Source organism: Aspergillus ibericus (assembly GCF_003184845.1).
Source record: "Aspergillus ibericus CBS 121593 unplaced genomic scaffold BO80scaffold_19, whole genome shotgun sequence".
Classification (NCBI taxonomy): domain Eukaryota; kingdom Fungi; phylum Ascomycota; class Eurotiomycetes; order Eurotiales; family Aspergillaceae; genus Aspergillus; species Aspergillus ibericus.
In genome coordinates, this window is record NW_020292117.1 from 568,766 (window position 1) to 592,302 (window position 23,537).

The window sequence follows — 23,537 nt, forward strand, 5'->3', positions numbered from 1 at the left end:
CCATATTTATGCCCTTTTGAGAGTCTTCAATAGTCCTGGCAGATCATCTCTTATGCTTCATCTTAGCCATTAGTCAGTGGCCCCGCCTGCAAGGCCATTTAGCGCATGGTAGCTTCAACGTTCGCTCACCTTCTTCTGCTCTGTTTCGACTGTTATTGTGATCCTGGTTGATACGGACTTTATTGTGCCGTCAAGGTCCTCGAGATCTCATATGGGAGCAGTCGACAAGACAGAAGATGGCGGGATTGACGAAAGGGATTCCTGAAGCCGAGGTGGTGGAAGCTCCCCCTGCTGGACACAGTCACCCTGAAGCGACCCCATCTGATGACGATATTATTGAAGTCAAACACGGTCATGACTCAGTATCTCAAGGCTCCGACGACACTCCGGTCATGGAAGGGAAAGACGAGGAAGCACCTGTGTGCTCAACCTCCTCCAATGAAGAACAGGAACCTCCGGTAGTGGTGCCGAGATTGAAGCGACGAGGGCTTTTCGGTCAGCTCACATTTCTGGCAGAGGTTGAAAACCCCAAGGTTTACCCTCGAAAGACGAAATGGTTTATCACTTTCGTGGTCGCAGTGGCCGGAGCAGCAGCCCCAATGGGTAGCTCGATCTTCTTCCGTAAGTCGACAGTGTCCCTTGATGTTAACTTCGCTGCTTCGTACGCTTACCAAAGAATAGCCTCCCTTTCTCAAGTATCCAAAGAGCTGGGCACGTCAACCACTGTCTCAAACCTATCAATTTCACTGTACATGCTTAGTATGTCCATATTTCCACTGTGGTGGTCATCGTTTAGCGAAAGACTGGGACGACGAACGATATATCTCGTTTCCTTTAGCCTGTTCGTTGTCTTCAACGCTCTCTGCGCGATCTCTAGTTCGATAGCTATGCTTATTGTGCTACGGATGTTAAGTGGTGGTGCATCTGCATCAGTTCAGGCTGTTGGTGCAGGAACGATCGCCGACCTCTGGGACCCGCAAGAAAGAGGACGGGCCATGAACATCTTCTATCTAGGTCCGCTATGTGGACCTTTGATAGCTCCTATTGTGGGCGGCGCATTAGCCGAACGGTGGAGTTGGCGAAGCACGTTGTGGTTTCTGGCTGCCTATGGAGGACTTACCGTGGTTTTCATCTTTTTCGCCCTCCCAGAAACACTGGCAAACACAAAAGCCCCGACGTACGACATCAAAGACGAGCACGAGGAGCCGGCTCGGGGTCAATTGAGTCGCGTATCCTCTCGACAGGTCGTTCGCTTCACTACCCGGTGGTTGAAGATCCTCAAAATGGTTCTTCTTGACCCCTTGAAAATCATTCTATACCTGCGCTATCCCCCTGTTCTACTAACTGTATACTATGCGAGCATCACTTTTGGCTCGCTCTATGTGCTAAATGTCAGCGTCGAGCACACATTCGGCGCTAGCCCATATAACTTTAGCACAATTATTGTTGGCCTGCTTTATATTCCCAACTCGTTGGGGTATGTCGTTGCTAGCTCCTTTGGAGGTCGTTGGATGGACAGTATCATGCAACGGGAGGCTAAGAAGGCAAAGCGATACGACGAAAATGGCAAGCTGATATATCATCCCGAAGACCGAATGCGGGAGAATGCTTGGCTCGGAGCTGTTCTCTACCCTGCCGGGCTGATTTGGTATGGTTGGTGTGCAGATCGAGGCGTCTTCTGGCTAGCACCGGTATGTTCCTGGTGGCTGACAATGACTGCTTCATGCACCTGGACTCTTGTCTCCTGCGCTGCAACACCTTGTGAAACCCTACTGACTAATATTGCGTAGATGATTGCCAACTTCTTCTTCGGCGTTGGATCGATGCTTATCTTTGGCATGGCGACGACCATGCTGACAGAGTTCATGCCTAAAAGGTCCTCTGCAGGCGTCGCATTGAATAACTTCATGCGAAATATCTTCTCGTGTGTGGGCTCGGTGGTCACTGCACCAATCATCGATGCCATTGGCAACGGATGGCTTTTCACAATCCTTGGACTGGTTGCGTTTGCAAGCAGCTCCGTCCTTTTCGTGATGAAAGTCTACGGACCTCGATGGAGAAATTCCATGGATGCACTAAGGAAATGACATCTTTTATGGTCAAACTTGCCGTTTGGTACGGAGTCTAAAGCGTGATATTGGGTATCGATGTCTGGTTCTTGAGACTAGACTCTGTTGGTGATCGTTACGCATTGTCATGGTCATATTAGACGGTTTGTATATAGCCTTTTCTTCTTGGCTTTTTTTTTACCCCCGAGGGAATCGCCGGCGTCTTTCATTTTCGTGAAAAGCCGAGCCTGTTTTCAGGAGTCAAACACGCGCCGATATGATAGGTGTGAATCACTCAATGACTTCGAGAGGGCATTTATGGTTCGAGGATAGCCAAAAGCATGAATCCTGTTATTTTTAGACTTAATGAAGCCCAAGCGAGGCCAGATGCCTCATGCTAGGCTGTGGCGAACGACAGTCATCGCATGGGTCAATGAGAATAGAGGGCTGAACGTCAATGTTATTAAAAAGGTCCGAATCAATATCTGGTTGGATGGGTTCGAGATATTGTAATTGGGAGCCTCATGGGTGTTTCATATTGCGCCCGAGTGTCTACACTGCCGCCAGCGGTAGGTACCCAAACAATCAGCTGAGAAGGCGAGCGTAGTGGTTATGATAGCTCTTACGCTTCCAACAATGCTATTCTCGTATTTTAGCAGGCGTGAATGATTTAGATGCCAGATACTCTGACAGCACAGGCTGACCCAGTGAGGGTCCAAGCACGGAGTACGCGTACGGTTCAGACGGCATTTCGCCCAAAGAGCCACAGACCGGGGGACAAGTAAGAGCTCCGCCGGGACGAAGCGGCAACGTGCATAAGCGATTTCAAGGGCTAGGAGGTTAATGTCATGGCTATGGCCAGGGATGGTGGTGATATCTTGCGGCGAGGCAGCCATTTCCGGCTCGTTGCATTGACCAGCGTGGGATGACACCGAAGGTCTCGACCAGGGTCATTGGGTGGTGGACGCATCGCCGGACGAAAACCTATGGTGGTAAAGTCATGATGAAAATGCCATTCTCTTGGACCTGGCATCTGCAGTTGTACGACCGTACTTTGGGCGCGCGCTACGTATAATGGGTACCTAGGAAAGATCTGCGGGAAATCGGCGATCTCGCCCTGACCTGACGAGTTCGCTGGCAATAGAACGATCTAGTAATAAATGACAGGCGCAGAAAGATCTCGCACATCGATGTATCTGAGATTGTGACGGCAGTCGCGATGGCAATAGATAGATTGGTGACGTGGAGGGGTTTGTTGCCAGAGGGACATGGAGGCAGTGACGCTGATGGGTTGTATAGCTCCAGTCAGACCGGAGCCGGAGCCGTCAACTGTAGGCACGAATGCACGCTGGGCAGCTTGCCTGATGGGCGGGTGGCCAAGAAAAAGTCTCGGAGGAATCGGGTTAGCATCACGATACTCCGCTGTAGCTTTGCAGCTATCCATCTAATCAGTAACGACGCCTCCTCAACGGGCCTGATTGTGGGTGCGACGACAGCCACTCACCGAGTGCCAGAGCAGCAACGCCTCACTTATCGGTGGGTGCGACCGTCCGTCATCCTTTCCCACCGCCGTGATCTTGCCGTAGGAAATTCCTCGAAAGCATCGAGATGCTGGGCATCAGATCCCGAGGATCGGGGAATATCGTCGAGGACTGGAGACACGATGTATGTTCATGATGCCTCGTACCTCGTACCTGGCAACCATTGCCCTCTCCCTCTCTCGCTCTTCCCCTCCTTCGTGGATTATTTTGGGAGGGATGCAATGAGGAGGAGTGGGATTTGTGACACCCGACCGGGGGGAATCCGCTAGGCCTGGTTGGGCGGTCCAGTGATCTGCGGCTGGTGAAGTGTCCAGTGGGAGTTGCGAATCCCTTCTCTCCTCTCCTTCCATTTCCTTCCATTCCGTCAGGCGTCTTTCCCCTGCTCTTCTGGCTCTCTTTCTACCCTGATACTTTCATGGTACGGTACAAATGACCATGGGGCTAAGATCTTCATCTCTCATCATCCATTTCCCCTATCATGATGGTGATAGTGATGCGGTTGCTGTCGATGATTGATCGCCCTTACCCACCGAACGGAGCACAGTCGCAACAGTAATCCGTACAATGGCCATAGCATCGCACCCTAGTTACACCCCCAACCCCCTAGCTTTCTTTTCTGGCCAGGGACCCAGTCTCCATCTTCCTGGCTCATGCATCCAATCTATTGCCATTGCTGCAACAATCGTTGGGCATGAATTCTCGACAGTTTACGGAGGACTAGGATGTGCGGATGCTAATGTTGGTGATGAGTGCACTCAACATGCCCGAGTAACCATAGTCGCCCTTACACTTTCGATGGCTTTTCGCCATTCATTGTTCCGGATGCCAGCCTGATTGGCTGTGTTTATTCACTAGGCCTGAGATCAATCATTTGACCTTGCATTTTCAAGGCGCAGGTCTCTCTGCCTATGTCCATTGCTTTTTCATGCCCTCGGCTTGTCCACCCCGTACAAAGTACTTGCAGCACATTGGCTAACAACGATACTTTGGAACTATTCAATGCTCCCGGCCGCAAGAGGGCAAAGGCAAACGGAATAATCAAGAAAAGACTGGACTTCAAAGGGAAAAATCGCCAGGGTATCCCGAATTCCCGATGGAGTTTGTGGCACCACCCCCACCACACTAATGGCACATTCTACGGAGCACCCAATTCCCTGCGGGCTTGCAATGCTATCTGGACCACACTTTCCATCCCCCCCCCGCCACCACCTGCTTGCTACTGCAAGCTTCTGCTGCAGATGGCACTCCGCCGGCTATCCCCCTTGCCCCAGTGATGCTTCCGGAAGAGACCCTCTTTCTATCTCCGTCCGTGAGGGCCATGGGGCCCGTAAAACGTGGCCCAATGACAAGAGATGCCGTCGGGCAGTTCGTCCATGACGTCCCCAGCCCCAAGCCCGAGCCATCCCTAGACAATGTCCCATTGCACTGGGTAGCCGATGCACTACGATACGTCGCCTCGCCTTGGTCCTCGAGAGGAACCACACTATCGTTGGCGGACCGTCGGGCCTATGCTGCCTTTTCCTTCGCGCATCCAGCCTCTCATACTATAGCGTTTGCTGAACCCAGCAATTACACATCTCCCTCGTTTCACATTCCTTTTTCTTGCGTTGCCCCTATTTTTGGTTATTCTTTATTCGCCATCCCCCTGTCTTCTACGCCCTGTCTAGAACCCGGCAGGCATATGTCATATTTCTCCAATAGATTTATATTCGCTTGTCACACCCTTCCTAAAAGTGGTCACCAGAGACCAAGAAACGCCACTAATCCGATGCCATGGGTAGAAAAGGAAACAACAAGAAAAAGAAGAACAACAACAACAACAACAATAATAATAAGCAACGGCTCCCGGTAAACGACAATCAATTTTCCAAAGAGCAAAACCCTCCCCCTGATCTAGCCCCGGAACCAGCGGTTGAAGTCGGAGAAAATGGAGCACAACCCGGTCCAGTATGCACAGCTCCCCAAGTTTGAATACCAGACTTTCGAGCGTCACTATCAGACCTTCGACCGTCAAACTTTTCAATTTTCATATTACCCTGTCACTACTTCATCTACGGATCATCTGACGCCGCCTAAGGATCAGGACAACAACAACCCCGTCGAACCAGAGAAAACCCCGGCCGACGACAGTGCCCCAGAAGAAGGATCCGATAGTGCCCCTGCTGACGGGTCAACTTCTCCTGAGCCCGGAGGTATGTTGTACTTCCTCTCTCTCCTTGCCCTTGGCCCACCGCAACCTCTATCATACCATGTCTTCCGCTGATACAGGTCATCGTTGTCTTGTTTTGAATACTAATTATTATCAGATGTATCAGAAGCGACAACACCGCCACCAGAGACTGATGAAGCTTCCGGCGATACGAGCACTGAATCAAAAGAAGAGGGCGAAAGTCCCGCTCCGGAAGCAGACGACTCGGCTCAGACATCGGAGGATAGCCCTCCCAGCGAACAACCAGTTGAGGATGGAGCAAAAGACGTAGAACCGGAACAAGCTGAAGAAGTTATCCCGGCTGATGTCAATGACACGCCATCCGAGGAGAACACTGAAGCCCCCAACAATGGTACGCCTAATAGCAATATCAGTTCCCAAAGTCAGCTGACCTTACACTTCGAGGATGTCTTCCCAGAATGTGATCCTTCTGCAGAACTTGACAAAGTCGAAGTCGAAAAAGAAGAAGCCAATAAGCAAGCGGCCGAAGACGCCAAGCTCGAAGAGGAAGCAACAGCAGAAGCAAAGACGGAAGACTTGATCGACGTCAATGTCCACGATGATGGGCAAGATGCAACTGCAGAGTCTCCCGCAGAAAGTGAAGAACAAGGGGAGGCTGCTCCCACAAACAACGATGACGGTCATAACATCGACGATATTGGGGCGAACGATAGCGGCGATGCATCTCCTGAAGAACCGACTACGGAATCCAATGGAGAGGGCCAAGAGCAAGAGGCCGAAGCACAACCAGAGCCCGCTGACGAACCTGATACAACAGAGCCGCCTAATGCTCCAGAGAATCAGGAGCCTCAGACTACAGAGGACCTTCCTGACACCGCAGGAGCCGCAGATGAAGCTGACGCTCAACCTGATACTGAACCAGCCCCAGTAGAGGAACAGGGAGCCGAAGTACCTGCTGCAGAGGAGGATTCCCCTTCCGATGAGACTGCGCCCCCTGCAACAGCTGATGAAGCCAGTCCGGATGCTGAGCCTGGCGAAAAATTATCCGATGAACCCTCTGAATCACCTGTTTCTGAAGAAGATTCGACCAACGATGCAGGTGCAGAAGGAGGATCTGCTGAGGCACCTGCGGGGGAGCCTGCTCCCGTTGAGGAGTTTACTGATGAGGGCGCCGCAGATCAATCTTCAGCTGAGGAGCCCGCTTCTGACAGCGCAGCAGACGAGCCTGAAGTTCCAACCACCCCCGAGGAAGCCACCGAAGCAGCGGTACCAGCAGCAGAAGAGGCACCAGTTGAAGAAACACCGTCTGAGGAAGCGACGAACTCTGAGTCAGTCGACGGTTCTACCGATGAATCCCCAGCAGCAGCGGAGACACCTCCAGAAACAGCAAGCTCGGAGGAAGCCGGGGAGAGTGAGACGCCGTCTGAGGATAACCCGGCCGAGGAACCGATTGCAGAAGAGCTACCGTCGGAGGTCACAGTAGACGAAGCTCCAGAAGCTGAGGCTGCAATTGAGAAAGCTGCCCTTGATGAGGACTCTGATCACGTGGCACCTGAGCCTGAGGACGCTCCGGCTGATGCTCCTGCAGAGGAAGCGCCAGCAGAAGAGCCAGTTTGTGTCGAAGAGCAGCCCGAGCAAACTACGGGGGAGGCAGCTTCTGAAGAATCGCCGCCTGCTGAGGAAGTGCTCGTAGAAGAGGGTGGTGATGAAAGTTCTGAAGAGCCGGCCAAGGAAGAGCCGGTCACTGAAGCTGTGGCTGAGGAGGCCGCCTCTGTTGAAGAAACTCCCACCGAAGGACCTGCGGCCGAGGATCCTCCAGCTCCAGACGAAACACCACCTGAGCCTGAGCCTGATGAGCCGGCTGCACCTGAAGACGCGGTCGTTGAGGCACCGCCTGACGAAAACCAGCCTGCTGAAGAGTTTACCCAAGAGGATCCCATTGCTAGTGAAGACTCTTCACCCGCTGAGGAGTCCATAGATGAACCTGCAGCCGCCGAGGCTCCGACTGAAGAACCTGCTGAAGAACCCGCTCCCGTTGCGGAATCTCCTGTCGAAGAACCTACAGTTGAAGAAGCTCCTCCCAATGAAGAGCCTGTCGCCGAAGATCCTGCTCCTGCTGAAGACACCCCTGTCGAGGAGCCTGTGTCTGTTCAAGAACCTTCTGTCGAGGAACCTGCGGCTGAAGAGCTTCATGCTGAAGAGCCTGCAGTGGAAGATCCTGCAGTGGAAGAGCCTGCAGTGGAAGAGCCTGCAGTGGAAGAGCCTGCAGTGGAAGAGCCTGCAGTGGAAGAGCCTGCTGCCGAGGAGCTGGCAGCTGAAGAACCGACCCCAGCGGAAGAGCTTGCTGCCGAGGAGCCTGCTCCTGTCGAAGAGCTCGCAATTGAAGAGGCCGCAATTGAAGAGGCCGCAGTTGAAGAGGCCGCAGTTGAAGAGGCCGCAGTTGAAGAGGCCGCAGTTGAAGAGGCCGCAGTTGAAGAACCCGCAGTTGACGAATCCGCTTCCGTCGAAGAACCGGCTCCCATTGAAGAATCAGCTGCTGAGGAGCCTGCTCCCATGGAGGATTCTGCTCCTGAGGATCCAGTACCTGATCAAGACCCTGCTGCTGAAGCACCTGCTGTTGTCGAAGAACTCGCTGCTGAAGAACCAGTAATCGAGGAGCCTGTTTCCGTTGAAGAGCCTGCTCCTGCTGAAGAGCCAGTAGTCGAGGAGCCTGCTCCAGTCGAAGAACCCTCAGTTGAAGAACCCGCTCCAGCTGAAGAACCTGTTCCAGTCGAAGAGCCTACTGCAGTCGAAGAGCCTACTCCAGTCGAAGAGCCTACTCCAGTCGAAGAGCCTACTCCAGTCGAAGAGCCTACTCCAGTCGAAGAGCCTACTCCAGTCGAAGAGCCCGCTGCCAACGAACCTGCTGCTGAGGAGCCAGTAGTCGTGGAACGTGCTCCTGCCGAAGACCCTGCTCCAGTAGAAGCGCCCGCTGCCGATGAACCGGCTCCCATTGAAGAACCAGCTGCCGAGGAAACTATTACCGCGGAGGAACCTGCCGCTATCGAAGAGCAGATTGCCGAAGAACAAGCTCCAGTAATCGAAGAATCGACCCCCGAGGAGCAGCCGACTCAATCTGAAGAGACAGAACCTATCGAGAAGTCAATTTCTGTCGAACCGTCAGATCCCGTGGAGCCACTTCCGGAAGACAATATCAATGAAAGCGAAGGGTATGAGGCAGATCCGAGCTCGGAGCCTTCAGAGGAAACCGAGGCTACCGAATCCTCGAAAGGGGAGATCTTGCTTGGCGCCGGCGTCGCTGCTGCTGCTGCCACCGCTGCCGCCGCAGCAGTTCATTCATCACGAAGGAGGCACAGAAGATCGCCTGAGGTTGAGTACAATCGCAAAGAGTCGAGGAGTTCTTCTGATGGTCGTCAATCATTAAAGCGACAGGAGACTGAGCGTGTCGGTCTTGCCGGTCGATGGGCACAAGCTTTGAGGGAGTCCAAGAGACAGCACGAAGAAAAACAAAAGCAGAAGACTATTGCTATCGAGAAAGAGCGCCGACCTTCAGAGCGAGGAAGAGATAGGGAGAGGGAGCGCCAACGCGAACGGGAACGCCAGCGCGAACAAGAACAAGAGCAGGAGTGCGAACGAGAGCGTCAACGAGAGGAGGAACGCAAGCGAGAGCGCCAACGTGAACGAGAACGCCAACGAGAAGAACAACGCAAACAAGAGCGCGAACGAGAGCGGGAGCGCAGACGGGAAGAAGAACGCAAACAAGAAAAGGAGCGAGAGCGACAGCGGAGACGAGAAGAAGAGCGCAAACAGGAGCGAGAGCGAGAGCGCAGACAAGCCCGTGATCAAGAGCGGCGGCAACAAGAACGTGAACAGGAGCGCGAGCGTGCAAGACGCTCTGAGCGATCTGCAAACTCAGCAGAGCAATCTGAACGTTCCGTGAGTGGAAAGGAGAGCGCACCAGCCAGGTCCAGTCAACGCTCAGATCACTCCGGAAACCAGGAAATGGAGCGTAAGAGCAGCTCTTCCTCTTCGTCACGTCACACGCAACAAGCAGGATCCAAGTACTTCCTCAAGTACATGGCTGAGGCGCAGTCCGACACAAATGGACCCCTGCTGAAGATCAACGGCAACAAAGTCTCCGCCAATGTCTACAACCGAGAGAGAAGATCCTCTTCTAGCCACCACAGCAGCCATCGTCAATCGCAGGAAGGCAAAAGCAGCAGTGAGCGTTCCGGTGGCTCGCGGCCCGACGACGACGAAGAAGCCCAAGCCCGGGCTCGACGGGAAGCTCGCCGGGAGCGCAGAAAAGCCGAGCAGGAGGAAGAAGCAAGGGCAAGAGAAAAAGAAGAGTCTGAACAACGTCGCTCTCATCGGAGCGGCGAACATCGCCATCGTCATCACAGACATCGCCGCGAGCCTTCTCCCCCGCCGAGCGGTTCCTCCAAACTGAAAGACTTCTTCAAGGCCGCCATTGCTGCTCACTGATGATTTGCTTGGGTGTTAGTTTCTTTTCCCACGATTCTATTCCTGGTCTTTTTCTTGCAGATCATATTACTTTCATGTACTTCTCTCCTGACTGACCCATTTCATTTGTCCGTCCCTTCATTGCATGCATCAGCGATCATAGCATATGGAACGGGGCACTTGTGGTTTTTGTGTGAGCTTAGCCTATTTCGGTTCTATTCTCATGTATCTTAACATCTCTAGTGTGTTGCATGCAATTTATGATGATGAATTCTTCTTTATCTGTGGTTATACTATGTATATGTCGTATTCTTAGTTTGTGTCATCTACAAAAGTGCTACATGTGCATTGAAGCAAATGGATTCTTCATGGGGTTCTACCTCGCGTCACTCCTTATTGATCCAATATTGGCTATTAAGGAGCTTGGAATACGATGATCTGATGTGATAGAATCACTTGTTATACATTAGTATGCGTATGGTTTTAGGTCTCAACACTTGAGGTTATGATGTATTGGTATGTCTCACACGACTGGAATTGCCAGTCCATCGCCTCTTAGGTCACTTCCTGCGCTGTATATCAACTTTCCATCATCGTAGTGACAACGGATGATCTGTCCTCGACCAAACATGCCCCTCTTCCATCCAGTCAGGACCTTGACCTGATGACCCAGCTGCTTGAGGCCTTCGACAGCTTCATCGCTGACTCCTTCTTCAACATAGACTGTACGATCAATAGTCTTTCCTATCTCAGGACTGCCAGCCGCGATGCAGATTCGGGGCGCATCAAGCGCAGCCTGTGGGTGATAATTGAATGCAAGCATATTAAGCAGGACCTGGACGTGGCCTTGCGGCTGCATAAAGCCACCCATGACACCATATACCGAATGCAGAGAACCATCAGAGATGTTGGTGATCATTGCCGGGATGATGGTATGATAGGGCCGTTTGCGCGGGGCCAAGGCGTTCGGATGCCCAGGGGTCAGCGAAAAATTCGCACCCCGATTTTGGAGCGTAAATCCGCACCCTTTGGGTATGATACTCGTCCCAAATCCACCATAGTTGCTGTTGATGAAAGATATGCCATTTCCTTCTTTGTCTGTCACTGCAAAGTAGACAGTGTCACAGTGATTGTGCGCGGGGCTACCATGGTCAAGGATATCGGACGCCTTTTCAGGGCTGAAAAGTTTGGCCCGCTCCGCCAGGTATTCGCGCGATATGAGGTCCTTGCTAGGAACCTTCTCCACGTCCGGGTCAGTGACCCACCAAGAAGCATCAGCAAACGCAATACGAAGACTTTCGATGACAGCATGCAAATACTCAGCAGAATTATGCTGGGACTCAGTGAACTTGGGAATCTTTCCCGTACGCTCTAGTTCCTCAAGGATACCCAAGGCCATTAGCGCAACGATACCTTGTCCATTTGGCGGATGTTCCCAAATCTCAACGCCCTGGTTGGCTTCATCAGACGTTCCAGCTGTCTGCTTCTCTACAATATCTTGACCGGTAAATTTGAGTGAGATGGCCTCCGTTTCCTGGCTTCCGGTTTCCGCGTGGTACTTGAGGTCATCTAGGGTTATGTAGCCTCCCAGATCCTGAACGACTTTGACCAGCTCCTCTGCAACGCGACCTTCATAGAAGCCCTTTTTCCCTTCTGCGGCGAGTGCTCGGAATGTGTGAGCGAGCGTGGGGTTCCTCAAGATTTCTCCCGGGAGAGGGCTCCTAACACCATCTTGGGCGTTCGGATCGGGCTTGAGCATCTCATGGTAATTAGGAGATGCATCACGGATCAAATGCTCGCTTTCGTGCCACTAGTGAGAGGTTAATTTCTGGTGGCTGGTAAGGATGAAAGGGCGATATGTGCTTACGAAAAAAGATGCGAGCTCCGACACAGGAAAACCGTCCTCGCCTAGCTCAATAGCTGGACGCAGGATCTGTTCCAGAGACAGGTTTCCACTGCCAAACTTCTCAACTGTATCCACCCATCCTGCAGCTGCACCAGGGGTTGTTACGGCCAGGACACTGGTCATTGGTATACTCCCAGAGTCGTCAGGGCCAATCTTCAGATCCTGCCTAATCTTCTCGAGCGTAGCATTGGCGGGATATCGGCCAGAGCCGTTCAACGAGTGAACCTTTTTGGTCTTAGCATCGTAGAATAGACAGAACATGTCACCGCCAATGCCGGTGGATGAAGGCTCCGTGATGTTCAGTGCAGCGGCTATTGGACAAACTTCTATTAGTTCCAAATCCTGTTGGTGTCATATCTTTCACTGACCTACGGCCACAGCAGCATCCTAGTATAGATGTCAGCGGCACATCCTGTTAAAGAGAATCGAATTTGTCCACAACATACTGCAGCATTACCCCCTTCACTCAGAATTCTTTGGCCTGCAGCGGCCGCCAAGGGTTGAGTACAAGTTACTATGCCTTTTGTACTGTGAACAGTACTCCTTCGACTTGCAAAAGGGGCGAAATCGGGGTTGAGCCGAGAATAAACAGCTCTGGAGTTTAGAGGCATCTTGGCGTGTTGTGAGGCGATGATTGCGGTTCGGTAGAGCTCCGCGTGGGGTGAGGAAGGTTCAGAAGATAACCGGCGGAGATGGGTCCAAGGGTAAAGGGAGGAATTTAAGGTCCCTGAGCTGGAATGGGAGTGAGATAGCGAAGGGTTGGAGCCATTGATCAATCCGGTGCGGCCAGGGGAATGAGGTGCTTTACCCCGCCGCGTTGGAGACGCTATCTTATCGGGGTAGTCGGGGCATTTCCCGAGGATACTTCGGGGGGCTCCCCGGGGGCGCGGATGCATCCATGGGTCGGAATGACTAGAACACACAATTGAGCATCATGTCACCGAAACAGGCCACGCCTTCATCCCTTTGTATACTTGCGGAAGACAAAGTAAAGATAGAGCTGAGGCCAGAGAAGAGGAGGAAGAAAGGAGAAGAGCGAAGTAGAGGCGGAAGAGCGGAGGGAAGGAGCAAAGGAGCACCTTCCGGATAGAGACAAGGGCGCGGCCAGGCCCGAACGGGGAAGGCGCGCGCACCTGACGGCGGACGCGTGACGTTGGGAATTGCGACTCATCCATCGTCCATCATCCTTCCCCCCATCGCCCGATAAGATGGTTGAGATCCCACGAGGAGGATCTGATATGATCTCTCTGTCTTCCTATTCCCCTGCAGAATCTGCCTGAAACTGCCGGATCCACTTCCAAACCCCCCATCAGACCCAGCAATCCCGCCACGGATCCTGGATCGCCGAGACGAACCACTGCGATTGATCTCAAGGACCCGCGCCGAACCCGGAGCTGGATGATTCCCTGCCGTATCATTCCACTGCACGGGTCAACGGACACGCACACCCGGTTGTACGCATTATAAGCCTATTATGGCCCAGCCGGATTGATCTCTCTGGCCTGCCTGAGTCTTGTCGTTCTTCTTTCAGTCTGCCGCCGGCTAGCAAACTCCTGTGGAACGTGTGAAACTCTTCCCTACATACTGCATTATTCTACCCTCAAAGCAGGATGGTGGTGTTTATCGACTACGATGATGATGTCCTCAACACGCATCATATATCGGGCCCCTCTCATACCCACCGTTATTCGTACATAGAACCCAAAAAGCCCAGGTTATCCAAGCCCTTTCCCGCTGGTGCGGGGGAGCCTGATCGCTCAGCGGATGTATCGGCAGACGACGATCGCTCTGCAGATCCGTTGCACAACATTCCTTTCCTCCCTCAAGAACAACAAAATCCGAATCGCAACGCTTTCTCGGCTGCTTTGAGCTGCTATCCGTATGAGACACTTTGAACCAGGCCGCTCCAGTGTCTGGTTCTGTATGTTGTGCTGACTGCGGGTACAGAATCATCAAGGAGATCGCTCGTTCGGTGGACTTGAATACTTTGCACGCCCTTTCCCGAACATGCCGTCAATTCCACGCCAATCTGGCCCCATATCGCCAGCAGCTGATCAAGCAGACCTTGCGTTGCGAAAATGAGTACATCGAGACACTGTCGGACATGTTGGATAGCGGGACTGCTATTCCCAACAGCGTCAAGTCGGTTCTGCGGTTGCTCAGCCAGAATGCCAGGAGCTCTGGCCGCATGACCAGTGGCAAGATCGCTAAGTGTGCCCGAGACATGGTAGCTGAATGCCGCCGATGTTCTAAAGTTGTGTGTCGCGTAAGTCCATCCAGCCGAATGCTATGTGGTACTATAATGATTCTAAGACACATGCCTCCTAGAATTGCACTATAAAGCCACCATCCAGCAGTATGCTGAAACATCGTATTCGTCGGTTGTGTACCACATGTCGTACGGCCCCTTTAAGCGACCTAATCGAGCCACCTTACGAACACACCCATCCACCCAATACCTACACTGCTCCATCCACGCATCCTCCCCGGTCGGTAATCTCTGCATTCCGGCGTACCCCATGCTCCTGCGATGATGCTATATGGCTCTGCCATCAATGCGGGCACCAAGTACGCAGCAACGATACGACCTACCGTCGGGTTTGGACGTGGCGCACTCGATACAGTACATACCTTGGCGGTCTAGGCACAGGGATTGGGGAAGGCTGCCAGGGCGTCAAGTGTGGTCGCGGAGAGGACTGCCTTGCGGCCCAAGAGATTGAGCTGGAGGTAGAGTGCGAAGCGGACGAAGCATCAGGGAGCCCTCCTGACTACAGCCGCTACTACGAACACCGGCACAGCCAGAGTCCTCCACGCCACCTCAATCACATCAATGAGGGATGGGATCATCGCGAAGAAGAGGAACCTGGCTACTTCCGACAGGAAATCATCGGCATTGGAGGGCGGGTGAAACAGAAAGCAAAGAAGCGGGTCACAGTCGGTGCTTGTGTAGTCGAGCATGAGGATGAACGTGAAACGGGCGATTACCTTATCAGAGAGGAGCGGGGGCAGCATCGAAGCTGGTGTGGATGGTGTTGGAGAGTCATTCCGGCCAAGGGCGAGCTGTAGAGCGCTAGTTAACGATGCGAGCCTTAGCCCGATGGATTATCAAGTACCAGGCCTGATCATCAGTAGATATGGAGTCGTGAATACGGTCGAGTAATCTAGATCCCTTCATCATAGCTTGATATCACATGTCTCATCCCGACCAACCATCATCAATCATCTGTTAACAACCGACCCCATCCAGATAACAACAAGCACTTCATCTAGACCCAATCTTCGATACGACCTTTTTGATACCCATCTTCACCCACAGCAATTCAGCAAAAGCAAGTACTTGTCCAGGCACCAGTCTAGGGTGGCCCTTCTTCTCAGTCTAAGAAATCTCTTACTAATAAGCGACCAGTCAAGAAGCACGATTTGCATTGGCCAGTATCCATGTCTAAGAAAGTATATCCTGAGAAATATAAGACCAATCAAGTTGCAAGAAACTGCACTAGTCTATCTAATATACAGAAGTTTATATGAAAGTCAATCAGGCATTGTACAGGGTCGCATGAAAAAGAAGAAGAAACATCATTGGCTCAGATAAAGCATCAAGATCAAAGCGTAGACCATAACATAACTCAATATAGCATAGCATATGAACAGTCAACTGTGCGCGTTGCAAACAAAGTAAAAATGAGAAAGCCACAACATGGGTATATAATCATGAGAAAGAAGTAAAGGTGAAGACGGAAATCGGAGATATTTGGACAAAGAAGGGAAGAGAAGAAGAAAAGGAGAACAAAAAAAGACTCAAAAGTCAGGGCTTTTTCCAAACAGGATAACAAAGGAAATATATGTAGAGAGAACATAGGAAAGAATTGAAAAGACTTGAAGGAAAGATAGCACAAAAATTGGAAGATAGGCCGACAATACTTTTGTGGCTTTGTGGGAACCTCGTGATTCCCGCGATGCCGGCTTCGAGTAGTCTCGCTGCATCGCGACATTAACGTCGTATTATAGTTCTGCCGAAAGGTGTGAGAACAAGTTGAAAGCGACGATTTGTAGCTGCTCCGCTTCTCATTGTCCTGGTTTGCCCTTCTCTTGGTTGCATTATTCCGATTTCGCGCTAATTATGCGTATCAGAAAAATTAGTACGCATCGCTGCGCCTCATTCATAGCGGGGGTCCCGATAGGGCGAGCAATAGCGAATTAGTCGTATAAAAACACGGCTCATAAGCCCCGATTAAGCACCGGCGAATCCGCTAGTCGGGTGTCGGTGTTCAAGAGTTTAGGATCGTCACTTCGTGTTGGCTTCGCTGGCATTCACAGCGCCCATGACTTCCAGTTCATCGCGGGCGGAAACGCTGCGGGCGGAAGAGTATGGTCGTCGTATGCCAGGTGGTGGGTGGTTGACCAGCCAGGAGATGGATAAGGGCAGTGGATGGACTGTAAATGGCCAAGTTAGATATGACAAAATTGTAAGGGGTCTTCTGGTCGACATACCGGTTGGAGAAGGCTTTCGGTGAGAGGGAGCGGCATCATGCTCAGGGAGGGGAGGCTGATGTCTGGCTGTTCCCAGCAACGCATGTTCGACTGCATGGACATTGGCGAGGAAGTCAGGTCGGGTTCCATGAGACTCTCAGGATATGGCTCAACGACTGTGACCGGTGTGGAGACAGCAGATGAACGGGAGTGGGAGTGAACTGAGAGGGAAGTTCCGTCCGAGAGAGGGGACGGACACGTTTCCGGGGTAGCGTAATACCGACTGTCTTCTACGGACTCGTGGACTTGATGGTGACCCTGGTACAAGGGAGTCTGGTGCCCAGATGGGATTTCCACGCTGTTCCACATCATACCGCAGTCGTTGGAGAGATCCGGGTGAATAGCAGGTGCCACGAGTGATCCCACCGACATCGCATTCTGCGGCTGGGTTACAGCTAGATACGGCCCTTGGCTCGTGGGCATCGTCGTAGTGGTGGGTACATAGGGCTCGGAGATGATGGGAGTGCGGTTCTGCTGTTGCCATTGGGCTGTCCGATCCATCTGTGCTTCCAACTCGCTAGAGATCTTTGTCAGTATACATGGCAATTTGCTTTGCTCACGGTAGTATGACGTACTGTCTCTCCATGTGGCGTGCCAGAAGGTCCGGACGGTGAAAGGCCTTCTTGCAGTGGCTGTGGGTACACCGAAATAGAGCTTCTGGGTTGTGGTTCAACTCATGGCGTCTACATCTGAAGGTCAGTATGTACACGAGCGAAGACATTGAGACGCAAGGGCAATGGTTTACCTTCTGTGCTCTGCTCTTGTGAAAACCTGAATTGAGATGTCAGTCACGGTTCGTGTCAGTCTGCTGGCATCTTCGTGAAACTCACTTTGTTGCAGCCCGGGTATTCGCAGGCATGCACCCGCTTTCCCTTCTTTGCCTTGCTGATGCGGTGTGTGGTTGGGGTGTAGGTAATAGGGAGAGGGATCTCCGATTGAGTAGTGCTTCGACGCATTGTGGATGCTTTCTTCCTGTCTGTTGTGTGTGGCGATGTTGCAGAAGGGGGTTGATTTAGTTGTTGTAGTAGTTGTTGGGAGGAGTGTTGTAGTTGTTCAGAGGATGAAGGGGCAGGAACAATTGACTTTATAGAGTTGCCGTGATGAAGTGAGAATAGACAGGAGTTGGATTGGCGAACGGGTGGAAGATATAGTTTTGGTTCCTGGAGGAGAAGATCCCTGACCATTCTGTGACAAGACCCAGACCTTGTCAGGAACGGAACATGTGGTAGTCGTGTGGAGATTGGGGGGGGGAGAAGTGGGAAGGTGGGCTGTGATGCAACGATGCTAGTAGAATCGGGGAAGGGCCCAGAAGAGTGAGCTCTAACGAGATGAAGCAAGAAAAATGCCTCGCATCTGCAAGCTAAGATGGGGGCAGTGAGATGGAGGGGGAAAAAAGTAAAGCGACGATCTGAAACGTAGGTAATGGTGGCAGAGTCTAGAGAGGCTCCAGGGTCGAAGGGTAAGCATTGAGCACCAAGCTGCAGTGATATACAAGAACCCCCCAATGTGGCTAGCCCGGCGACAAAGAGGCCCCCCCGAGCGATCGCCGGAGGAGGGGAGGGGAGATGATTTGGAAGGGCATTCCAATAAAATAAAATAAAATAAAATAAATGTTATTATTCTGTCAGAATGGAAAAATACCCAAATTAAAATGAATAAAATAAATCACCTTAATCATGATAATCATAAGAATAAGCAGAGATAAAAATAAATAGGACAATGAGATTATCATCCAATCCTCGTCGGCTGAACCAGGGAATGAATGCACCTAAGCGAACCAGTGCATCGCAGGGTGCTACAGCAAGCAAGCAAGCATGGCTATGTTGGACGGGAGTCCGCCCATCGGGGAGCAGTGCGACGCTAACCGGCGGATCAAACTCGAGTAATTGGAATTCAGTCATCTGTTGCCCGATGCAGCTTATTGACGGATCAATCTAATTGATCCGGTCAGGGGAATAATAATAATAATAATAATAATCGTAATAATAACAATAATGATAATAATACGGAGTAGCGAATGAATGAATACGGGAGTCCACCAAAAAAAACGGGATGGCCTTTTTGTCATCCTGCAGGAGGAACGATGGTCAACCATTCCTTCCCTCTTCCGGCCTGGTCTCATCCACCGTCTGGACGGGGCCCGTTGGTTCAACGGGCAAATGACAGCCGACACGGGGCCAACATTCCCCCCAAGCGACAAGTACTACGGAGTAGTAGCCAAGCAGTGCGGCTGAGGCGTACTGCATGATGGGGTGAAGAAGGAGAGGCCCTGGGGCGCCATTATTTTGGCAGACGATTGACGACGTAGGCTCTTGGACCTTTGTGCCTTGCTCGTCGACTAGTCTAGCCGGTCGGACGAACCACGGCGCAATACACTTCAACGGTCCAGTGTTGGCTTCCACTGAGTCCACTGCATAAGCTGATCCATGGGTTTTCCGATCGCCAGTCCCGGCCGCCACGAGGATCAAGGAAAGTTAGCCTTCCCACGTTCCCAACCCAAATCAAATTAATTAACGGAATCCGCGGAGACTGAACATCCTTTCGAAGGGAAAGGAGGATGACTACGGAGAAGATATGGAGAAAGAGGGGGATTAGGGATACCCCACTCCCCTGGCAATACCCTGTGCAGTGTGCACATGGCTAGATCGATCTTGTCAGCTTTTACTCCGTATACGAGTCATACGAAGTACACAAGCAGTATCTGCTGCGGCTCTGATACTATCCAGGCAACTGGCGTCATCGGACTTGGGTGATACCAACTGCATTATAGTGGCTCACCCCGGTCATTCTTTTATCCTAATTGCGATGATATTGAATTACTGACCAAAGGGCGAACAGGTGAGCTACTGGACATGGGGGCAGTCTCTGAAGCGATGTACGGGGTAGAGGCAGTGTCGATAAGGAGACGCCGGCACTGAGCAGACATCATGCAGAAGCTGCATGAGTAGTGGGAAACTTGTTGGTTTCCCGAGCCTCTTGATTGGAGCGTTCGGTTAATGCCAATATGAGATCGCATCATCATTAATACATTATGGCCAGGCCTGTTGTCCTCTAGCTTGCCAACCAACAACAGACTTAGGCAGGCTAAAGTAGTGGCAGGACTGATCTGGCCAGGATAGCCCAGCAGGCCGTCCTCGCTGTCACTCCTCAGGCTTTCCCCCAAGCCTCCAGCGCTCCACTTTGGACATGGTCTGCTGAAGCCCAAGGACTAAGAAGCACCCTAAGCTAAAGGAGAAAAGGCTTAACCGCTAAAAGAGGCGGGTTACTCCGTAGATACTCCACGGGCCACACTGGCCATGGCCTATCCAAGCTAAACATAGACTAAGTGGGGCCACCCACTCAGTGCATTTGGTCTTGACTCTTGACAATTGACATCCGGACGAGAGCGATAGGGTTCAGCAGGTGGTACGGCAGCAAACCTGCTCCCCAACCACCGCCCGGACCACTATTCGAGATCAATGTTCATGTCAAAATAGGGATTCGGCTGTTTCAAGTATCCAAATGCAGGAGACCATGCTGGATGGTTCCTAAGAATAACTCCTCTGCTGCAGCCCATGATGATGCTGCTGAATTATGTCCGCGGACCTCGTTGATCTGTCTCCTTCTGCATGATCTTTGTTTGTCACGGTTAGCCAGTATTCCTTTCCTCAACCGTGTTGCAAACTGCAAAGCCTCTCAACGGTGCAACGCTAGCCTGCGATAGCCTCTTCTGCTTTCCTAACCGGGCAGGCTCTTCGCAACCGATCCCGCCCGGTGTCCACTGTCATAGCATGGATGATCGATCGAGCCTCCTCTAGTGTTGTGGAGTATCTAGCTGTTGTCTTATCATACTCCGTAGTATGGGGCCAATTACTAGCCAACAGGCCTTTACGGGGTATCCGTTGACGATTCAGTGAGTTGGTGACATGCGCTCCATGTCACGGGCCCATATAGCAAGTTAGCGACTGGGTCACAGTAGTAGAGCCTGTAATATTACCACGTGCAACGACATGGTTGCTGTTGCCTAAGGCTAACCAGGTTGACGATCTTCGAATCTTCCGGATTATTGCCGGCCAGTTCGAGTCTGCCTGCCAAGCAATGTTTCATGAAGGGTTGCATGCGCGCTACCCTGACTACCATGTGATTTGGTACCTGTCATCATTGGGGGCCTACCCTCTCTGCAGGCTACGGGAGGAAGACTTAGCATCCAGACGCAGGGGCACAGGAAGAAAAGAAAAGGGTGACACTGAAATGAATCGTTAGCTGAGATAAGCACTCTACATCCTCACCTTGAATCCGACCAGCAGCCAGTCTCCGGAATGCCTACTTCCAGCTTTCAGTGGCTAGGTTACCCCAGCCATGCGCGCTGTTCTCAAGCAGTATACCAAAGATGAACTGGAGGTAATCCTAAGCACAGTGCTCCATGTTGGTAGCGATATGAGAATGATGAACGATCTGAGTGCTAGGAAACCTTAGCCTTACCCACATGGTTACCGCTTCTTGAGCGGATCCACCCATGTAATGTAAGGAATACCATTACTCAGAGGTACCGACTACTTAGTGTGTGGGTATCTTGGAGTAGTCTGTCGCGGCTCTAACAAGAGAGCCTCGAGGTGCCAAGGACCTCCTGGCTGGGTACTGGGTACTCTTAGTGTACGGGAGAAACGAAATGAATGTCCAGCCCTGTGGGGCAAGCATCCTCGAGCACTGATTCTCCTTGGGTTTCCCTACGCGGAAGGAACGAGGAGAACGAATCGACCAGCCAACGCTGACGCCCCTGCCACCTTCTACCTTCACGCAGGCTTCTAGCTTGTTTCAAACTGTTGATCAGAGTGCTTCGCTCTGCAGGCTGAGCCCTCGCGCTTGGAGGAGAATGTGAATAAGCATTGTTCTAAAAGCCCGGAATAACCACTGATGACCTAATCCAAGAAGTTCTGCATGCCAAGCTGCAGCACAATCAAGGGGTTTGAACTTCTCAGGCGACATTGGAGTCAATCAAGGAAGAGCCAGGTCACACCGTCTTACGGTCTTAGAGAGTTGTGCTCCGTATGACCTGGATTTGTTGCCCCCATATGAGGGTCGCGGGCTTGCGGCAATCCCGTTCCGTGAAAGGACTTGGTTGTGGCCGGGTGGATTCGCTCGGGCCCGAGCCCTTAGAGCAATACCAACTACAACTTTTCGAAAGTGGAGGCCAACCTATACCGAGATGGCTCGGATTGTATGGGGTATTGTGCCATAACTGATGATAACAGCCTTACTATAGGGGGTTTAATATGGCTGCCACATAACAGGCGTTATATTAATGACAGGTTATCTTGGCAGCCATGTGTCTGGGATCGACAACATGGTATGATTTTCAGCAAATTAAAGCCCCCATGATAAGCGGGTTCTACGGTGAGCCTTAGTAGCAGGTAGTATGTCCTGTATTCCCCGATCCAAGTGTCCTAACTGATGGCAATAGCAATTGCTGACGCCCACCAGGCGACTTGTGCAGATAGTGCATTACAGTTCAATCATTGTGACTTTCAATCATGACAAATGCTTTAATTGAGACGGGTCAATTATCGCGACAGCAATGAAGGCAGTGAAGCACTGACAGCACTCTATGCTGACGGGCAGACCGCAGTCTGCCCTGTCGGGGAAGCTAGTCTGCAAGAAAAAGCCCCACGGAGTATCTAGACACAAACAGGTATCTACTCGTCGACCAGCTAATCAAAATCCAGGAGGCGGCTTAGCTACTGTGGGTTCTGTTTAGACAGTCTAGGTATGCCTCAGGCTTGGACGTAAGGGCCGTCATGCATAGCCATTACACCCAGCCGCCCCCATCCCCCACTGGCTCTCGAGCCTTCACGTGGAGGGACCCCATGCCAGGATTATGATCCCTCGGGGCGCAACGACGAGACGGGTGAGAGGATCAACCATGTGGAAGCCCTGGGGAGGTCTCCGTGCGCACTAATCCGGATACAATGCCAAAGTTTTCAAGTCCGCTGACATGCTATTAGGTGTGGCCGCTTGGGTTATCGCGCGGAAGTTCTATAATGGTCATACACGAGCAGCTGGCTCGTAAAAAGGAAAAAGCACAAGAAAGCATATTCTACGTACCGGGATAGCGAGGTAGGGCAGGTATGCCTCTTACATCGTCATCTGCGACAGCAGGCATGGGCACATCAACATGATAGAAGAATGAGCCTGGGGCTAATAATAACAATGGGAGGGTTAGGATCCGTACTCCGCGGCAGTTTCCGACCTCTCGCGCCACGAGGTAGCGAGGGACAGCCAGTCGACAACGTGGTCCTGGTGTGGGGAAGGAAGAAAGAAAGAACCACGGGCTTAGTGCCACCTCTCAAGACGGTCAGAGCCATCCATGGCGACATTCTACCCATGTACGCCCTAGACCCAAGGGTATCCAGTGAGGGCCCCTGAAGGTACTACTCGGTACCCACTCAGCTATCACAAGTATCTATACGGAGTACGCATGGTGATATAGAATACGGTCACCAAGCGTCATGGATGGAGCGTCACCACTAGACTGCCCAAGGCCTGATTTGGAAGATCTAGGCAATCAAGACCTGTCATGTGCCCGTTTGCGCCCCACCAAGGACTCGAGAGCGGCATTTGCACTAGACTGTTCATGGAGTATGATGGGCATGCTCCCTGTAGACCGGGGGCGTTGATTGGCTATCTGAAGTGGGAAATACCGTACCTAGTGTTGACGCCGGGCGCTGCAGGCATTTCGCAAAGGTTGCCCTTGGGAAGAACACTCAACTCCCGCACTAGACATGCAAAGTGACGATAGGCTACTGCAGTCATCATTGCGTCGGAAAAGCCTGACCGGCTTGCTGATGGTCCTGAAAGTCTGAAACGCTTCCACGACAACATGCATCGTCAACGCCCGTGTA

The 23,537-nt window shown here is 51.9% G+C and overlaps 7 protein-coding genes across 7 annotated transcripts; 5 read left to right on the forward strand and 2 right to left on the reverse strand.

Moving 5' to 3' along the window:
• Positions 1-70: 70 nt before the first annotated feature.
• BO80DRAFT_72107 (MFS transporter) lies at positions 71-2,334 on the forward strand. The gene is made up of 3 exons (XM_025724746.1): positions 71-621; positions 682-1,691; positions 1,791-2,334. Exons 1-3 carry the CDS (start codon positions 237-239, stop codon positions 2,085-2,087), a joined length of 1,692 nt encoding a protein of 563 aa, XP_025575511.1. The 5' UTR covers positions 71-236; the 3' UTR covers positions 2,088-2,334.
• A 757-nt stretch (positions 2,335-3,091) lies between these two features.
• BO80DRAFT_425161 (uncharacterized protein) lies at positions 3,092-3,919 on the forward strand. Its single transcript, XM_025719454.1, has 2 exons — positions 3,092-3,484; positions 3,553-3,919. The coding sequence occupies exons 1-2, from the start codon at positions 3,317-3,319 to the stop codon at positions 3,856-3,858; spliced, it is 474 nt and encodes a 157-aa protein (XP_025575512.1). The 5' UTR covers positions 3,092-3,316; the 3' UTR covers positions 3,859-3,919.
• A 1,245-nt stretch (positions 3,920-5,164) lies between these two features.
• On the forward strand, positions 5,165-10,359 carry BO80DRAFT_72241 (PE repeat family protein). The gene is made up of 5 exons (XM_025724748.1): positions 5,165-5,437; positions 5,667-5,781; positions 5,896-6,150; positions 6,217-6,237; positions 6,493-10,359. Exons 1-5 carry the CDS (start codon positions 5,363-5,365, stop codon positions 10,242-10,244), a joined length of 4,218 nt encoding a protein of 1,405 aa, XP_025575513.1. The 5' UTR covers positions 5,165-5,362; the 3' UTR covers positions 10,245-10,359.
• On the forward strand, positions 10,360-10,703 carry BO80DRAFT_72164 (uncharacterized protein). The gene has a single exon (XM_025724747.1). The coding sequence runs from the start codon at positions 10,475-10,477 to the stop codon at positions 10,658-10,660; it is 186 nt and encodes a 61-aa protein (XP_025575514.1). The 5' UTR covers positions 10,360-10,474; the 3' UTR covers positions 10,661-10,703.
• A 43-nt stretch (positions 10,704-10,746) lies between these two features.
• Positions 10,747-12,740, reverse strand: BO80DRAFT_445044 (gamma-glutamyltransferase family protein; the record flags this gene model as incomplete). Its single annotated transcript, XM_025721468.1, has 4 exons — positions 10,747-12,033; positions 12,091-12,440; positions 12,498-12,516; positions 12,576-12,740. 4 exons carry the CDS (start codon positions 12,738-12,740, stop codon positions 10,747-10,749), a joined length of 1,821 nt encoding a protein of 606 aa, XP_025575515.1.
• A 575-nt stretch (positions 12,741-13,315) lies between these two features.
• BO80DRAFT_381983 (uncharacterized protein) lies at positions 13,316-15,346 on the forward strand. Its single transcript, XM_025716865.1, has 3 exons — positions 13,316-14,008; positions 14,077-14,395; positions 14,458-15,346. The coding sequence occupies exons 1-3, from the start codon at positions 13,740-13,742 to the stop codon at positions 15,193-15,195; spliced, it is 1,326 nt and encodes a 441-aa protein (XP_025575516.1). The 5' UTR covers positions 13,316-13,739; the 3' UTR covers positions 15,196-15,346.
• A 1,094-nt stretch (positions 15,347-16,440) lies between these two features.
• On the reverse strand, positions 16,441-17,615 carry BO80DRAFT_445046 (C2H2 finger domain protein; the record flags this gene model as incomplete). Its single annotated transcript, XM_025721469.1, has 5 exons — positions 16,441-16,563; positions 16,621-17,176; positions 17,235-17,342; positions 17,405-17,430; positions 17,490-17,615. 5 exons carry the CDS (start codon positions 17,613-17,615, stop codon positions 16,441-16,443), a joined length of 939 nt encoding a protein of 312 aa, XP_025575517.1.
• Between the last annotated feature and the right edge of the window lie 5,922 nt (positions 17,616-23,537).

What these genes read in the sequence shown, in the direction of transcription:
- BO80DRAFT_72164 (XM_025724747.1), top strand. Translation starts at nt 10,475, where the DNA reads ATGCAATTTATGATGATGAATTCTTCTTTATCTGTGGTTATACTATGT.
- BO80DRAFT_381983 (XM_025716865.1), top strand. Translation starts at nt 13,740, where the DNA reads ATGGTGGTGTTTATCGACTACGATGATGATGTCCTCAACACGCATCAT. An exon ending in GCTGCTTTGAGCTGCTATCC is followed by an intron (nt 14,009 to 14,076) that starts GTATGAGACACT and finishes CTGCGGGTACAG; the next exon opens with AATCATCAAGGAGATCGCTC. An exon ending in GTTCTAAAGTTGTGTGTCGC is followed by an intron (nt 14,396 to 14,457) that starts GTAAGTCCATCC and finishes CATGCCTCCTAG; the next exon opens with AATTGCACTATAAAGCCACC.
- BO80DRAFT_72107 (XM_025724746.1), top strand. Translation starts at nt 237, where the DNA reads ATGGCGGGATTGACGAAAGGGATTCCTGAAGCCGAGGTGGTGGAAGCT. An exon ending in GGGTAGCTCGATCTTCTTCC is followed by an intron (nt 622 to 681) that starts GTAAGTCGACAG and finishes ACCAAAGAATAG; the next exon opens with CCTCCCTTTCTCAAGTATCC. An exon ending in GCGTCTTCTGGCTAGCACCG is followed by an intron (nt 1,692 to 1,790) that starts GTATGTTCCTGG and finishes AATATTGCGTAG; the next exon opens with ATGATTGCCAACTTCTTCTT.
- BO80DRAFT_72241 (XM_025724748.1), top strand. Translation starts at nt 5,363, where the DNA reads ATGGGTAGAAAAGGAAACAACAAGAAAAAGAAGAACAACAACAACAAC. An exon ending in ATAATAAGCAACGGCTCCCG is followed by an intron (nt 5,438 to 5,666) that starts GTAAACGACAAT and finishes ACGCCGCCTAAG; the next exon opens with GATCAGGACAACAACAACCC. An exon ending in AACTTCTCCTGAGCCCGGAG is followed by an intron (nt 5,782 to 5,895) that starts GTATGTTGTACT and finishes AATTATTATCAG; the next exon opens with ATGTATCAGAAGCGACAACA.
- BO80DRAFT_425161 (XM_025719454.1), top strand. Translation starts at nt 3,317, where the DNA reads ATGGAGGCAGTGACGCTGATGGGTTGTATAGCTCCAGTCAGACCGGAG. An exon ending in ACTCCGCTGTAGCTTTGCAG is followed by an intron (nt 3,485 to 3,552) that starts CTATCCATCTAA and finishes ACAGCCACTCAC; the next exon opens with CGAGTGCCAGAGCAGCAACG.